Here is an 18,027-nt window from a genome sequence, read left to right as displayed (position 1 = left end):
CATAGAACATCTGCCATCTTTTCTTTTCCTTTTTAAGGTCATAGAATCCTTGAATATATAACTCATTCTCTTTCCCAACTTTTTCATCAAGAGTAAATCTGTTTATTGCCTACCAGGAATCCAGTTGTCTTTCCATAAAAGAATTAAGATCTTGACATGAAAAATTATTAAATAAATAACAACCCATAATATTTGTCAAAGAACAGTAGGTTACAGTCACACTACTATGAAATGCATTCCACAAACAAAAGAATCAAGAGAGAAAATGATGAATGGCCTTAGGAATAGTCATGGTTTATAATAAAGATTTTATTTTAAAAGCGTTAAAATAAATAATACATACTCTAGAACATCACTGTTCTGGAAAATTTCTTCTCTTTAGAATATGAGTTCTAGAAGGCAAATCTTACAACTGCTCTGGGGGCTTTCATTGGTTGATTTACAATCTTACAATTGTGGGTTGTTTTTTTTTTTTTTTTTTAATCTGTGGTCTGCAGTCTTTTAACATACTTCTCAAAGGTGGATATGTGGTGGAATGCAGACCCCATCAACACTGTGGTTTTATTTGCTGTTTTGTCCCCTAACTGCTGATAAAGTAGACTGCTTAGAAATCCCGGAGGAATATGATTGGGGCCAGAGTTACATTGGCTCATAAAATTCAAACAGGTCAATGCTTTTCTTGTTAATTACTGGGCCACAACCAGAAATCCGAATGATAGCAGAGAAACACTTCTTTAGGATAATGATTGATTTCCATAAAGATGAGTGCTTTAACAAATTTCAATATGCAGTTGCTGGGGCGGGCAGGGTGGGTGGGCACTAATTAGTTTTACCGTTTTCAGCAGATGTTGAATTCAAAATGCCAGCAGCATCTCAAATGCCAGTCATTAGGGCTGTCTTTCATCAAAGAGTGCTGACCAATGAAACCTCCACTGTTTAATGAGACCTATCTAGACAGTCAATTAAATCAAATCTCTACTAACATCCTTAACATATCTGCAGTGTGTGCAGCAGCAGCAGCAGCCAAGGATTTCCAGTATTAATAAAGGGATTCACTGCCGCATAAGGATGGGGGGGAGGGGGGGGAGGAGGGGGAGGGGGGGGAGGAGGGGGAGGGGGGGGAGGAGGGGGAGGAGGGGGAGGGGGCGTGTCGGGGAAAGACCTTAACCACAGGGGAAAGCTGGAAAAGTCCCGGCTGGGATGGAGGAGGAGGGGAGCTACTAAAGGGCAAAAAGCTGAGAGGATTAAAGAGAGCCTTAATGTAGCTCTTAAAGGGATCCACCCCCAACCATCCCCCTCCCGCATCCCTTCCACCGCAAATCCAATTTACCATGTTGCAAATACGAAGCTGGAAAAATGTAAGGACCCAGAGTTGAAAACATTTTCACTTTAATACTGAAAAAATATGCCATTATAAAATCCTCGAATAGAATTAGTAAGTTCCACGTGCTTCCTCGGTTCTTTTTTCCTACTTTATAAGTAAGATTTACACCAGCACAGAATTGCTACCATAAGATCGCAGCCTAAGCACTAGAGTGACATTAATTGGTCATGCTTAACTGCCTCAAAATCTTTTTTTTTTTTAATAATTACACTGATACTATAATAGAAATCATGGGTACTTATTTTACATTCAGATGGAAGGCATTATTGGATATGTATAGAAAAATATTCCCCCTCCAAAAGAAAAATCACCATCAAAATAAAAGAAAACCCAAAACAACCCATAAAAACTTTGTTCAACAAAATACATTTTTAACTCATAAAATGGACTGATGACTAGCCATGCAAATATCCTAAATAAAACCTTTACATTTGTTGTTGTTGTTCACAGTAAACGTAACGCTCTGAACTGCCTACCGATCACAAATAATGGCGAAATGGCACTTTCTGATTATGCTGTATTTTTGTTTATAGAAAGTTTGATATGATGGGACTTATCAGGTAAGAGGGTGGGTGCTGTGAACGTGACGGGGTCCCCAGTCGCTGGGAGGGCAGCGTCCCTGGAGCGCGTGGATTCCATGCGAGCCATGCAGCACTTTTTGTCAGAAGTCAAAGTTACTTATTTACAATACATTCATGCCTTCGTGCAACTGCCCATCCCTCCGTAGCCAACAGGGAGCCATCGCGCCCCCACCTCCTCACGGGGCTAATCCACAGGGGGAAAAATAGATAATCTATCTCTCTATATAGATGTAGGTATATGTATATATGTATAGGACCGCGATCGCCTCCAGCCCCTCCCCCGCGGGGAGGGGCACCGTCTCTGCTCTGAGCAGGGCTCCTGCTGGGCTTTGTCAAAAGGGGCTGCAGCAAAGAGCGATTTGGCAGCGCTCTGCCGCTCACCACAGTCTGCTCTTTGTTTCCCGAAGGGTACTAAAGGGGTCAGACCCTCTGCGTCGAGCGAGTCCATAGTTATTTATTTACTTTTGTCCATCAAGCCTCGGGGCGCGCTGGACTTGGGTGTGGGCTCCTCCGACCTACCCCACCCCCGGGGATGCTGGCAGAGTGAGGCCGTGGAGGGGCATCTCCATCCTTCCCCTCCTCCTCTCGCCTCTGCTTTACCCAGGCTGGGTGTCTTAGTCTGAGAGCGAGTGGGAGCCACAGTCGTACACTCTGTGGGCCCCATCTGCGTTGTAAGGCCCATTGTGCCAGTAGGAAGAGTCACAGACTGTCTGTAGGGAATTAATCTCGGACGCCGAGGAGTTGGCGTCCCTTCTCTTGGACCGCTTTCGATTCCTCAGGATAAACACGAGCATGCCCACCACAGTGAAGGCGGAGGTGACAAACACCAGCAGCAGTCCTGGGACCAACACGGAGATGGACACCCTGCTGGTGTCTAAGTAGGAGTTGGAGTGCGTCCCGGTCTCCGCCAACCCAGTGCTGTTTTTACTGTGCGAAGTTAACGTGGGCGAGATTCTCGCGTACAGCTGGGGGCAGATCTCGTCATTGGAGAGGAGCATGAAATCCTTCCTAAAGAAGTTCACCGGCGTCTCACACTTGAGGTCGCTCATCAGCACTTCGGAACCCAGGCGTTCGGCCCATTGCTTGAAAGGCACAATGGTACAGGAGCACTCCCAGGGGTTTCCGTGCAGGTCTATCTGGATGATGGAGGTTAACTGGTCCAGCACCCCGGCCACTGGAAGGTACATGAAGTAATTGTTGTGCAGGCTGAGTTTAGACAGCGAGACCCCAGCAAACACGTCCACGGGTAGGGACCTGAGCAAGTTGTTGTTGAGAATGAGAATCCTTAGTTTGGGCATGGCGTTGAAGGTGCCGGGAAGGATGAGCTGGATCGCGTTGTACTCCACATTCAGGTACTCGAGGTTTTGCAGCCCAGCGAATTTCTCCCGGGACAGCGTGTCCAGGTAGTTGCTGTCCATATACAGCCACCTGAGGTCTAAAAGGTTCTTAAAAGTGTTGTTCTCTACGGTGGCAATGTTGTTGTTGCCCAGATCCAACAGAATGAGGTTCTTGTAATCCACAAAGTGCGATTTTCGGATGCTGTGGATCTTGTTATCTCGCAGGAAGAGCTCCTGCACGTTGGAGAGCTTGGGCTTCAAATCAGCCAAGCTGCTCACGTTCCGGTTGTTGCAGTTCATCTTTAAACCCGACCCCGGGATGTGGTCGCAGCTGCAGCCCCCAGGGCAGGGCAAGCCGTTGGCTGGGGGTTTGTTTCTGGTGCTGCCAGTCCCTATCGCTGCCGTGGGTCTGATTTTGATCTGCCAGTTGCCTGGGATCTTTGTACCTCCGTTTGGAGCCGACCCTGGGGTAGCATGATCTTCTTGCCCATTTGTCTTGAAGGGAGTTGGCAGGGGGCCAGGGGGAAAGGTCTCTTCTTGGGCAGGGGGAGCCGGGAGACTAGAATCCACTCTGTGTTTCAAAGGACACAAGTCCTGTTCAGTGGTTTCATTGAGGTCTTTGCCCTGCAGTCTGGTGGGGGCTTCACAGACCACTCGGCCGATCAGGGCATTTTTGGGAATGTTTTCCAGCCATTCTTTCAGGGAGAGCAGATCACAGGTGCAGTCCCATGGGTTATCCTCTAGCAGGATCTCAGCAATGCCAGGGATTTGCTCCAAGACCTCTTCGTAGGGCAGTGTTTTCAGCCTGTTTCCCCGGAGATCCAGGTGGGTGATGGGCACATACTGGAACACGTTGGCAGGTAGGGTGCTGATGAGATTGTCATTTAAAATGAGTACCTCCAGCTTGTTCAAGTCCTGGAAGGCCCCCGGGTCTATATCCCGTAATAAATTAAAATCAGCCTGGAGGTATTCCAGATCGTCCAGCCCCAGAAAAGTCTGCTTTCGAAAAGACTTGATTTTGTTGTTGTTGATGTGCAGCCTTTTCACCAGCTGCAGTCCCAGAAAAGCCCCAGGAACGATTTCATGCAAGCCATTGTTTTCCATGTGCAAACTAACCGCATTATAAAAGTTAGCGAACTCATTAGGGAAAAGTCGAGTGAGGGAATTGCCATGCAGAAATAGATGGTAAAACTGGGAAGTCGGGGCGGTGAAACGCTGCAGACTTGTGAAGCCCTTTTTTTCACAGTCTACGTGTAGGTCCCCTTCTATCTCATTGCAGGAGCAGATCTTCTCTTTGCAAACGTCCCCTGTAACGTTTCCAGCGGCAAAACAAAGAGACGTCTCCAGCAACAGAATCCAAAGCAGCATTTTTAAAGCGAGCAATTCATCCCCGATCTCATCACAAAGTAACAGCGACCATCCTGCTCGCCACAGACACAATTCAAGTTCATTTAGTGCTCCAATGTCCGAACCCAGAGAAGGAGAAGAAAAGGGTTTGGGGGGGGGGGGTGGATTCTTTCCTCCCTAACCCCCCCGCACTGCAACAACCCAGGCGCCAGTCAATAATTATATCTACAAACTATCCAGGCACAGTAGTGCAAGGCAAGCAAAAAGAAAAAAAAAAAAAAGTAGAACCAATAACCCCACTCACTCCCTCTCAACCCTTTAAAGATAACGAAAAAGAAGTTAAATATGTACATATAAATTAAAAATACACCCTTACAGAATCTCGCCTAGTTCCTCACTAATCAGAAAGGGAACAATGCTGGTAATTAGAAGCAAGTGCATGTTAGAGAAACAAGCAGAGGGTTTGCAGCGTAGTACAGGCGCACTGCCTGTGCATGGCTGTGCGTCGGACTGACCTTGCCTCTCTGATACAAAGCAGGGTTTTCAGTGGCTTCTGTTGTTGAGGCTGCTTGATGGAGTTCCTGCCGTGGCTGCGGGTTGCCCAGGAGTCCCCCCGAGGTGCTGTCCAGTCCCCCCGGTGCTGAAATCACGCCGGACCGAAGGACTCACGCTGCCGAACCAATGGCGCTGGAAAATTTCCGCAATCGCTGCGTTTTGTGGCTGTCCATCCTTTCCCTTTCCTCCCCTTCGGTCCTCTTCAGCCTCTTTTTTTTTTTTCCCCTGGACTCCGGCTCTCTCTTGGTTACTAGCTCTTCTTTTCTTGTTCTCCTTCTCTTTCTTCTGCTCTTTCGGAATACGTGGAGGGGGCGGAGGGCGGGTGGTTGGGGGGGAGCTGTCTGAGGGAGGGAGAGAACGCGAGAATGGGGAGGGGGGAAAAGAGAGTTGCTAAGAAGCTCTGCTCGTTCCAGCCTGGTGCACTCAAAGATCTGACACCCTCTGCTGATCTGCAGTAGCAAAAATCCATCTGCTAAGGGAATGCTGAAGGGAAAAAAAAAAAAAAAAAAAAATCAATCCACGTACAGGGCAAGCGTTAAAAATGTGGGCATTAAAGGCTGGCGATTCACATAGATGCTGATTTTAAAAGGATTATTTAATTCTTTTTGCGTGCTGAAAACTTTACCCTTTCCTTTCCTTAATGAACTCACAGCCCCCACTAGCTCCGGCGTTTGAAAAGAGTGCTTTTAAAACATTTATTTCCCGATGGCTTGAATAAAATTAGTGTCAGGGTGTCAAGCGAACAGCAATTTGAGGTAATTATATCGCACGCCATTTTCATCGGTGCTTTAAATGCATTTCTTCCGTCTCTGCAGTACAATGTTTTATGCTATTTGATGTCTTTGAGACCCCCCTTTTTTTTTCTTTTAGCATATTGAAAGTGGCTATTTGAAACATACATTCATACCATATATATTTTACATTATAAAATTGGGTATGCTTTTCTTTTTGCTGTGAGATATGTAATTCAGGCACATACTTTTTAAAACTTGTTATAGAATTTTAGTCAATTTGGTCTTTGAGAGGTTTTTCTGGTATTTCCTGAATGTTACTTAAGTCTGCAGGGTGAAAACACAATGTACGCTTGCATCTTTGATTCCAGACCCAAAAGCATTCACTGAGAACCGGAAAAGAAGGGAGGGGGCAGGGAAAAATCCCAGTATGATTCGTGAGTGCTCTTAAAAACCCATTGGCAGACTGATGCATGCACACCACAAACACACACACACACACTCCCTCAATCTCTCAAACACACAAAGTTTCTGCATCTATTTGGAGGAATTTAAAATGCATACAAGTAAATAACCAGTTGCATTTTGCTAGAGGGAGATAGAAATCTCCAGTCTCCAAAGCTCTATGCAAACATTATTCAGGTACTGGCCAGTTCCTCTTTGCTGGGTCAATGGTGCTGCCAAGGCAATGTACTCAGGCTTTTCCTAGGGAAGGAATCCATAGGTTCTTCAAACTTACATGGAGCTTATAAAAACCAAGTTCTACTAACATCTGGGAGGGGGGAGAATATGAAAATGCAGCTTCTCTCTGAAGGCTGCTTTGCTGACTTACCAGAGTCAACACCTTTCTCATCAACACTTCTAAAAATTGTGTGCATCGTTTTAGTGTTTGGAATTTACAGGACTTAAAAAAATGTTGTTTGGTTCTTTCTTCAGTCTAAGCAGGGATACTATGTTCATGTCAGTTTCCCTTTTAATTAGGTCTTACACAAGTTGGACAGCTGTTACAAGTCTCTAATAAGCTGCATAAAAGATCAAATATTCAAGGATCACGCATTTGCAAAAGGCTAAAGAGTGAAAGTTTGGGGGGCAGGAATGGGGTTGGGAAAATTCAGGGAATTGTAGAGGAGATTTCTTACACCAGGACCAGAAGGTGATAATTGGGGAGCGACAGTTATCATATCTATATATAATATTTTCATATAATCAAATGTGTTGTTATCTTCTGGTGAAATTCAGTGGGGAGTCATGGATGAAGGTTCAGCTCTGTATAGTGTGTGTGTGTTTGTGTGTGTGTGTGTGTGTTTGAGAGAGAGGAGAGAGAAGAGAGAGAAAGAGGGAGAGACTGAAAGGCCTTTTTTCAGACAACCTATTATGCTTCTAAAAACAATCTTGTTCTTATTTAACTTAACCTACTACCACTTGCAGGAACAAGGAAAAGAGCTTAATCAATTTGAAACCTTTTCTCAAAAATAATGCTATGCAGTTGAGAACTACAGATGGGGTAGAGGCTATTGGTTTCTTTGTAAAAGGACTCAGATCTGAAAGGCCCCAGAAACCACCCTGAGAGAGCAGTGCAGAGTCCTGCAGTATCTGTGGCAAGACTCTGAAGGAGACAGGAAAATGCTAGCTGTTTAGAAAGAAAAAATATTGTTGATAATCATCTAAAAATCACACTTTAATGCTTAATTGGTGACTTATTTATTCAACTTGTTGAATAAATACTTTATGCGAAGAAGCTGAAAGGATGTATTTAAATGAACAGTGTTGGGATAATAAGCAATTGATATTCAGAATCCACCCCCTTCCCCACCCATTAAACTCTGTATCTTTCTCTCCTGATTGTTTCTTTCCTCTCCTGATTGTTTCTTGCCTCTGAAAACACCAATCACATTGGAAATTTATGGACAGGATTTTCCCGTTTCAGTACGTTACACAATTTTTGTCCAATTCTACCATCCTCAAATAGCTTTTTTTTTAAACCTCTGCCTGTGTGGGACAGCCCAATATGTTCATGCTCAGTTGTGTCTGACTCTTTGTCACCCCATGGACTGTAACCCACCAGGCTCTTCTGCCCATAGAATTTTTCCAGGCAGTAATACTGGAGTGGATTGCCATTTTTTCCACCAGGGGATCTTCCCCATCCAGGGATCAAACCCTCCTCTCCTTGTGTCTCCTGCATTGGTATGCGGATTCTTTACCACTGAGCCACCTATCACCTCTATGAACATATCCACTACCAAATTTGTAAGCAGAGAACAGTCACACGCATATAGATCAATGGAAAATGCACCCTTGTTAATGAGTTGGTAAAAGTGTTCATTATTATTTTTATAATAAATATATTTCAGAGAAATAAAGCAATCAAGAAACGTACACCCACCTCTCTAGAAGGATAACTCTTCAAGTATAACAACAGTACATTTCTTGGTGCATAGTAAAAAAAAAAAATAGGGACTGTGTATGTGATCTAAACATTTCTAATGCCTTAGGGGAACATTTCTTAGGCATGAACTCTTCATAAAAGGGTTCTACGATATCTATTTGAGTTCAAGTGAACTACTTCAATTGCTTTGCCTCTTATAACAGATGATCTCAGGAGCCAGAGATAAAGGACACTCCAGATGATGATGAGAATTGATAATATTTGCTCAGGACTATAGTTTCATTTTTATGCTGTGGCCAAAAGTACTTCAATTGCATCATTAAATGTTCTTTTCTTTTTCTTTTTCTTATTCTTCCTCAAATAGGTTCATCTCTCAAGTGACACAAGTATGATGTAAACATCACAAAGTCATTAATGGAAAGGGGCTATCTGTTAATGATCTCTTTTTTTCACAAATGACATCAAATTTCCAGACACTTCCATATGTGCACTGCATATTTAAGATGAAAAAGTAGAATTTATAGCAAACATTAATTTTATATCCTTTTATTCCTCAGTATATAATCCTTACAATAATTTTTAAAGTATTCCATTTGATTTTTAATTATAAAAGTAATATTTTTAAGAAATACAAAGTTATACATAAGAAGTTCATCTTTAATCTTTCCTGTCCACACTACTTTTTATTCCAGAGGGAAATACTGATAATTTATTCATATATAGTGATATCATTCTCCTATTTTATAAGTGTAGAAGCTGAAACTGAGGTATATTGAGTTATATACTGAGATTAAATGACATCTGTGGACACCGGCAAAGATAACAAAGCTACACCCTCATGAGTCAAGTTTTTACTCTCAATCCTAAATCTCTATTCTAAATATGCAATGCTGTTACCTTAGTTCAACTCTCCCTGAGTCAGTTTCCTTATTACTGAATTAAATCGTTGGAGCTTGCAGATTTTTGGTCTCTTGAAGCACTTTTTTTCTCAATCCAATTCTCTAAAAAATAATTTCAGTAAAGGTCTGGTGTCTCATTACTCCTTACACTTTTCATATTTGGATTTAGGGTATTTTGTTCATGTATTTGCATCTTCACTAGGGCTTGAGGCCAAGAATAAATGTAAGAGCCACTGTAAACAGAACTCACTAGTTCTAAGTTTAATCTATACTATGCTTTCCTAAGGTTCATAAGATAAAGGAGTTTTTGGAATTCTTGCTTCTGGGAACAACTGTAAAAACCAAGAGACAAGGAAATAAATCAATTATACCTACAAACTAATATGTTTAGAATGTAAGATTTCCCATTTCTCTATATCTTCTTTTTACATATAAATAATATTCTAGGAGTGGAGTGCCAAGATAATTATTACATTACATGACTTCTGAAAGGCAAAACAATAAAATATTTTAAAAATATTTCTTTTATAGTAAGTTGATTTTCAAAATGTACCTACTGTATCATCAAATAAACAGTAAACTTAGTAGGACATATCAAGGTACTTTTCCCATTTTTACATTATGTCCTGAAGTATCATTTTCTCACTTTCATATCACTTTAAATTTATATTGTCTATGTCTTAATTTCAACCATCTTGGAGTTGAAACTGATTTCCCACAAAGTCTCATACAAGACACTCTTTTGGACCTATTGGGGAGAACACTGATCAAAAATATAAGTTTGTAAGTAAGAAAATCTTTCTTTTTTCATTTTATTAAAACATGAGCTAGGCAGCTCAAGTTTTTTGTTACTCATATGTATGCTCTATGCTACACTATACTATACTGAACTAAGGACATATAGTTGTACAATTGTTTATTATTTTAATTGGTACTTAAGTACATACTGTTAAGAACGTATTCTATTCTTTAAAAAATATCCTACAAGACCTTGCAGATAATCACTTACAAAAAATAGCTCTGTTTTTGTTTCCTACAGCATATGTATTAAAATTTTTATGATAAAGAAATATATATTACTTGTTTAGATTTTGGAAAAATGTTGAGAGCAACAACACAGCAAAATTAAAATCACAGAGTCACAGCATTCAGAAATTAATATGGTGAACATACAGCTATGTATTTTGTAATATACTTTTTGCATGTAACATTTATTTCTGAAAATGTTCAGCGTTAATAAACATCCATTACTATATTACATTAGGGGCTGAATTTGCTTGCATAGTGTAACATAATTCATTGAAATAATTCTACCTTGTTGGATATTTAGTTCTTTCTAAAGATTTTGCTATCATAAATGACGTTGCAAAGAACAACCTTGTACATAAGTCATTGTAAACATCATCATTTATCTTCTCATTTCAGATCCCTAGCAGTTGGATTGCCAGGTCAAAGTCTAGGAAAAAGGTGATGTAAATTGACAAATTGCCTACACACAATTTTCGCCAGTTTATACACCATGAGCAGTAGATGAAATTTTCCATTTCCCTAAGCCCCTGCCACTATTATTTATTATCATTTAAAATATTTCCCACTAGTTCAGGATTTTTAAAGTGAAGCCAATACTGACCTTATTACTTGAACAATTCATTTTCATTCCTAATTGTTTATAGAGTGCATCAATTGCCTTCTTCATTCCTGTTCAACTTTTAAGATATAATTTTTACTTAACATCAGTTCTGTGAGTCCTTTTCATACCAAGTCACTTATGCATCTCACTCCCTTTCACCTTAATACCACCAATAGAATAGTTACTAAATTGTGTTTTTTAAAAAATTATTTGTGTTGAGGCACTGATTTCTCACCAGAGTGTAACATTCTTGAAGGCAGAAGTCAAATCTTTTCATCTTTTTATATCTGTCACTTAGCAGAGTACTAGGCATATTATATGGTTTAAAAAGAATCAAACACTACTTAGCAACTGAACAACAATGCATAATCCAACAGCAATAAATCGAGTGGAGCAGACCATAGGAGTTAGAAAGCTCGGAGTCAGGATTAATTCACAAACAAAGAACTTGGAAAAGAGATACAATCTATGAATTATTTAGGTAGACTTTTAGGTTTCATATTTTCTATGCATTATGTGCACTAGATATATTTTCTCATGCATATATTTATAAAATTCCTTTTTTTCTCCAGAAAATGAGTTTCTAACTTACATTTTGTGTATCCCTTAAGAGTTAGTACAGTACCATGCACCTGGTTGACAACCAACAAATGTGTAATGATGCTAATGATAGGGATGAATTGGTACTTTTGCAAGAGAAAGTAGATAGTGACATTGACTGTTGTGAATCTAAAAGACCTGAAAAGAAGAAAGTCTGAAGGCGATGGCACCCCACTCCAGTACTCTTGCCTGGAAAATCCCGTGGGCGGAGGAGCCTGGTGGGCTGCAGTCCACGGGGTCGCTAAGAGTCGGACACGACTGAGCGACTTCACTTTCACTTTTCACTTTCATGCACTGGAGAAGGAAATGGCAACCCACTCCAGTGTTCTTGCCTGGAGAATCCCAGGGATGGGGGAGCCTGGTGGGCTGCCGTCTATGGGTCACACAGAGTTGGACACACTGAAGCGACTTAGCAAAGACCCAGAGAGTTTACCTCTTCATCTTATTGATTGGACTTTTAAAAGGCATAAAACCAAAAATGTTACTTCTTACTCTATTAGTGTTTTGGGTGTGCTCAGTCATGTCCAACTCTTTGTGGCAGCACAGACTATAGCCCATCAGGCTCCTCTATAAGTGGGATTTTCCACTTATAGAGTGGGAAAGGGTTGCCATTTCATTTTCCAAGGGATCTTCCCCACTCTGCGATTTAGCCTACTTTTGTGTCTCCTGCATTGGCAGGTGTATTCTTTAACACTAGTGCCACCGGCAAAGCCCAGTCTTTCAGGAGCTGTGACAAAATTTTAAAGAGGCTTAACTGTTTTCCTTCCTTTTTTTCTTTGATAAAAATATGACTTAAAAATCTCTGTTCACTAGTTACATTATTATCTTTATCATGTACATTACAATGTCTCCTGTGGGTCTTATTTTAGGCCAAAATTTGACTCTTTTGTGAGTGTTCATGAGATTTCAAAATAATACAACAATTTAAAAATGTACTATACCAGTATTCTGTTTCAATAGGTTTCAAAAAAGGTAGATGTTGATATCAATTATTTATCTTTGCATGCACACAGAAGCTGCACACAAACATTCATACACTGAAGGCATATGTCATATAATATTTACCCTGTGTAAGATACCAGAATATAAAAAGATGGCCAATGCCACCATTTGCATTTTCATTCTTGTTTCTTCAATATGCAATGTTTTGATCAGGAGGAATAAATCTCCTTATCACATGCACTATTGCAGGCCAGGTAGAGTAATATATTTAACAGAGGTGGATTGGTTTTTGTGATGGCTGTTAAATCACCACATGTAGATGGCTAATGTCTAATCGGCTGTTATAAAAGGTCAACACCATCTCTTTTAGATTTTTGCACAAGCACTATGTACTAGCATATAATTTTTATTTCAACATCACGAAAAATGGAAATCCTATCGGGCACTTTGAATTACCCAAGGAAAAAGATTAAATAGTACTTGTTAAGGCAGAAAATATGTCATTTTCTAATCAGTTGGAATTGGCAACTCTTACATTTATGGTAATTATTAGATGAAAAAGCATCATCTCACATGAGCAGTTACCTGGAGCTTTGAAAATATCAAGGACTTTGGCATCAAACTCAGAAAAATCATAGATTTCCATACACTGTGTTTGTGTGGGACTCTTATTTCATAACACCAGTCAGTTTCTTTTAACTCTTGTTGGGAAATAAGCTATATATACTATTATACATGTTAAAAACATTAGCTCTCTATTTTCCCAGATCTCATGGTGGCTCTGTCTAGCAGACTCTGAAGACTTGGCCTGGCCAGTTAGACTCACATGCCTGGATTTTGACATTAGGCCTAGTGACATGTGGGAAGAGAACTGGAAAGATTTCCACCAGCAGTGGTAGTACCGGCAGAAGGAGGCACATTCAGTACCACTCGGACAAGGAACATCTTCTCAGGATCTCCCTGGCTGAGGGTGAGGTTGACGTGAAAGTTTCTACCACTGGTCAGAACATTGGCAACACCATCCTCAGCACAAGATGTGCTGTAGCAAGACTTGCACCGGTTCTGACAGTGGGGCCACTTACGCTTCTATCCACGCACCCAGTGTGATTTTCTGGCCTTTCCAGAGAATTTGGGGGCTACTCAGTTTCCTCCTTCTAAATGCCCTTTTCTATGTCAATAAATCAGGAAATCAGACTGATCTGAAATGTGAGTAAAGTGAACATAACATTATGGTTTTTCCCAGAAAGGTCCTGGTTTATGCTGGGTTTTCTGGTAGTGAATACACACAGCATACAACTTCACTTTCAAAAGTTGATCCATACAATAAATTACATGGTCAATCTAACAAAGAGGCCATTTATTTCTTTGAACATATAGTATGCTATGTGCACTTAGATTAAAAGTGCAATACTTAGCTCAGCTCCCAATTATTTCAAGCTGAAGTTCATATCTAAATCACTGTGACGTATCTTTTTCCTGGAATTTTTCTTTTTATCAAAAGCCTTTCTTCTTCTAATAGCTACCATGAAGTCTAGGATGTGATCTCATGTCTTGTAGCTGATTTACATAAGTTAATGTGAAAGTGTGAAAGTCGCTCAGTTGTGTTCCACTCTTTGCGACCTCATGGACTATATAGTTCATGGAATTCTCTGGGCCAGAATACTGGAGTGGGTAGCCTTTCCCTTCTCCAGGGGATCGTCCCCAACAAGGGATCAGACCCAGGTCTCCCGCATTGCAGGCGAATTCTTTACCAGCTGAGGCACAATATATATATACACACACACATATACAGAGGGGTATATATACAAGTAAACCTGTACATGTATATACACACATATAAATAGGTGTATATGCATATAGATGCGTGTATATGTTTCCTGAAATATATTTTTCCTTCTCAACTTGATTGTCTCTCATAGTGTGATTTGTTGATAAGTGACAAATTCTTATCTTCATTTTTCAATTGAATTAGTAACTTATTTTTGAGAATACAAGATTCTACATACATGATAATGAACAATTTATATTTTTTGTCTATGTTCTTATAATATTATCTGCCTAACCTTTTATTTTTTATGTATTCCTCCTTATTCTAATATGGCACAGCTTGAAATTGTCACCCAGAAAAAATCCATTGACTGGTCTAGAAAATATATGGGATATATGCATGGAATATTTCAAATATAATTAAAACTTTTGAACATCCAATAAACAAAATTCACTAGTTTAATAGCTATTTTCAAAACAGTTGTGTTAAACAGGTACTAGATTTACATTCTAAACTCATGCAGTAACTTGTTGTTTTTCTTAAATGAAGTTTTTTGTATATTTAGTTTTAACTAAGGGGGGGTCAAATTTGGCAAAAGTTTATTTTACAGTAACTTTCTAAAAGGCCTCTATTTTTAAGACCACTTTAACATATAATTGTAATTGGCTTTGTAGTACTTGAACCTAGCTGAATTTAGTTGAATTGGTCAGCTATTTGTAAAGCTTATGCAATTCACTTCTTTGAATTTTTTGTTAGTATATAACCTTAATAAAAATACTTGTCATTGAAAAACACTTGCCTGGCACAAATTGTAAATATTGTTACTTTGATTTAAAAATTACGTAGAAACACAATACAAATTTCCTGACACTTTAATGCATCTCACTTTTAGTACTATGTTTGAGAAGATGTACTATTTTAACATACTGTTCCACAATTTTTTCCTAATTTTAATTTGAAAATATTTCTTAATTATTCTCAAATGTTCTATCACTTCTGAAATTAGAAGTAAATACATTAATTAAAACATGAAAACATTAAAACCCAGTAATTTTGCCCTTTTAATTTATCCACTTCTTTTAAACTAATCTAAAAATAAGTAGTGATAACAGCATATCTGAAATTTTGTGATTATAATTTTGTAATTGTTATTAAGTTCTCTTATATTATAAGAACTCCTATAGGAAACTCAGTGTATGTGTGTGTGCATGCATGCTCAGTCACATCTGACTCTTTGGGACCCCATGGACTATAGCCCACCAGGTTCCTCTGTCCATGGAATTTCCCAGGCAAGAATACTGGAATGGGTTGCCATTTCCTACTCCTATAGGAAGCTCTCTAGAAGGTGATTATTTACTGCAGCATTACTACTATTTCATTTGAAATTTTACTGGTTTAGCCAAGTTTTTACTTTTGCTTGATCAATTACTTCTTGGTCAACCAATTTTATGTCTTCAAACCATATACAACTGGTTTATACCATTGTTTCTCAAACTTACTAATTTTCTACTTATCACCTCCCATGTCAAGAGCCTTTTCTATAGATATTTCCCCCCGCCCATAATCTTCAACCATAAAATTTCATGTGTATATCATGTATATACGGTGGCCCCTTGGAGGTTTACAGACCTTGGAGGTTACAGACTCCAAGTCAATTTTTTTTTCTTTTTGTGGGTGATATCACCCCACATTGAAAATGTGTGGTCCATTCCCACAGAGTTTACCACTAGTTTAGTAACACATTTACAATTCATGATATTACTGGAGGAAGACTTGCTGAAATAGGCACCACCAGCACACAATTTATGTCAACAGCGTTAGGAGATAACATAAACCAGTTTGTCTTTGAGGTGGTCTTGAAAAATCAAAATCAAATGTCATATTTCAATGGGATGTTTCTAAGGTAAATCAACCAGATGCAAAATCATGTTTCCATAAATTATAGTTCCGCTCAAAGTACTTAAACATCTGCAAACACGTCAGTCAAAAGACATGTTGAAACGCTCTCTCAATCTCCGTTAAGAGATTTCTTTTTTTTTCCTTTCTTCCATCTGAGGGTTATTACAACCAGAGTCAGCACGCATGCCTCTGCAAGTGGCTTGCTGCACTGTGCTGGCCCTGATCTCAGTCTCAGTTGCCCGGTGTCAGGAGGTGTGTGTTTGGCCAACCCCATTACTCAGAGCTGGACTCCTCCCATCACTAACGGGGTGAAGAGGATGGGAGAGAAACAATGAGAGAGTAAATAACCTAACTTAAACATCTATTTTCAAATTATAACCAAATAAAACACAAAGCCAATAATCATCTGGTAGTGGTTTAGCTTGTTGCTTATCTTGTGTAATAAAGATGAATAATTATAATATGACTATATCACTACTATTTAGTCAACGGTTAGTTAATTATTTTGCTTTAAACAAATTGTCTAAGCACAGAAATATAAACAATTTAGAGGCTTTTGTTAATATGGTATCAAGTTTTACCTTTGATATTTACCTGTAGATTTTTGGCATTCTAATCTATTTGAGGTCAGGTCACTGCCTTTACTGAGGCAATGCAGAAGTATACACAATTGGCAATATCTAAATAAATGTGAGATTTTCAGATTCTGGTCACAATGAAAGCATTTTGTTTCATGAAGATCAAAATCCAATGACACAACACAGAACCAAAGGCAGCTTCCCCCAAATTTTAGTTATTCTCCCAGGATAAGACATCTATTCAGATTTGAGTTTTCACACATTGCTACCTCTTCCCAGTGGATCTATTATTGAACAAAATAATTGTTGCAGTTCACTGCCCAGGAAGAGTAAACATACTTCTAATGCACTTTTTAAATTTCCCATGTGTGTATATCAAATATGATAAAGTGGAAGAACTTGCTATATTCCAAAGTGCCATGAAAATGGGAGCTACTTTGGCTACATTTTCAACTTCTTGAAAAAAGAGACTGTGTCATGTTTTTCTTTGTATTTCCAGCATCTGGCAGAGGGCCTGGCACAATGCAGCTGCACAGAATTAAGCAATTAATTAATAGCATGTTTGGTTTCACAAAGTACTGGAGGTAGTTTATATAGGAAATATACACAATAAAACAACAAATTTTAGATACAGACACATTTTTAGGGAGAATTCAAATTGGGAAAGATTATCAGGACCCATCAGGACTGTAAGGTCTTCGGAGTCATTTTAATTTGGTGATACACTTGCTTCTGAGCATTATGGTATTTGAAACAAATGGGTAATAACACGTTTGCTAATTTATAAAGGCATGCTTATAGGTGAGGTGTATTCTACTTTTGTGAAATTACTCATGTGATGTCAAACTTAAGGAATTGCTCTGATGTTTTCTCTTTACACACTCTGCTAGTAAGAAGAGCATAATTTTAAAAATGTACTTTTATATTATTAATCACCACATCTTATGCCCTGTCCTGTTAATCAAATACATCTTATGAGCCAAGAGCCTACTTTATAAATAGGCCCACTGGGTACCGGATATTTTTAAACACCCATGAGTGGGTGGCAGAATTCTGGAGGTAAGCAGTATTATAGTAAGTACTATTATATATTGAGGGTTACCTTATAATATGGGGAGGTAACTATGGTTTCCTTATGAAAAACAATTTCGTTAAGAATTATTGAATATAAGTTAATATTTTCAATGTAGATTTTCATATAGAAGAAATTAAGAAAAGTCAATAGTTTGAACTACACAATAACTTCTTAGAGCAAATAGAGGAATGAGTTTTAAAAGCAGTTCCCATTATAATCTTTTGGTGAAACAGCAACACTGCATTCAAATAATTTGATAGGGTGCCAAGACTGAATAATCTACATACAAACTCTTTGGTTGTATGTCTTAATCCA

The 18,027-nt window shown here is 39.1% G+C and overlaps 1 protein-coding gene across 2 annotated transcripts in view; it reads right to left on the bottom strand.

The window, feature by feature from the left end:
- Positions 1 to 1,372: 1,372 nt before the first annotated feature.
- SLITRK1 (SLIT and NTRK like family member 1) overlaps positions 1,373 to 18,027 on the bottom strand; it is a 548,961-nt gene continuing 532,306 nt past the window's right edge. The window contains exons 4-5 of one of the 2 annotated variants that reach the window (XM_006047973.4): positions 5,165 to 5,687; positions 1,373 to 4,723 (exon numbers count right to left, since the gene is read on the bottom strand). In XM_006047973.4, the coding sequence (XP_006048035.2) occupies positions 2,580 to 4,670 (2,091 nt within the window). In that variant the 5' untranslated portion in view covers positions 4,671 to 4,723; positions 5,165 to 5,687 and the 3' untranslated portion in view covers positions 1,373 to 2,579. Of the gene's footprint in view, positions 4,766 to 5,164; positions 5,688 to 18,027 lie in introns of those variants that run through there. The other variant, XM_044927169.2, reaches the window with a different exon arrangement.

This window comes from Bubalus bubalis, chromosome 13, assembly GCF_019923935.1.
Source record: "Bubalus bubalis isolate 160015118507 breed Murrah chromosome 13, NDDB_SH_1, whole genome shotgun sequence".
NCBI lineage: Eukaryota > Metazoa > Chordata > Mammalia > Artiodactyla > Bovidae > Bubalus > Bubalus bubalis.
Note: the sequence above shows the minus strand (reverse complement) of the source record. Positions and strands in the feature narration are given on the sequence as shown.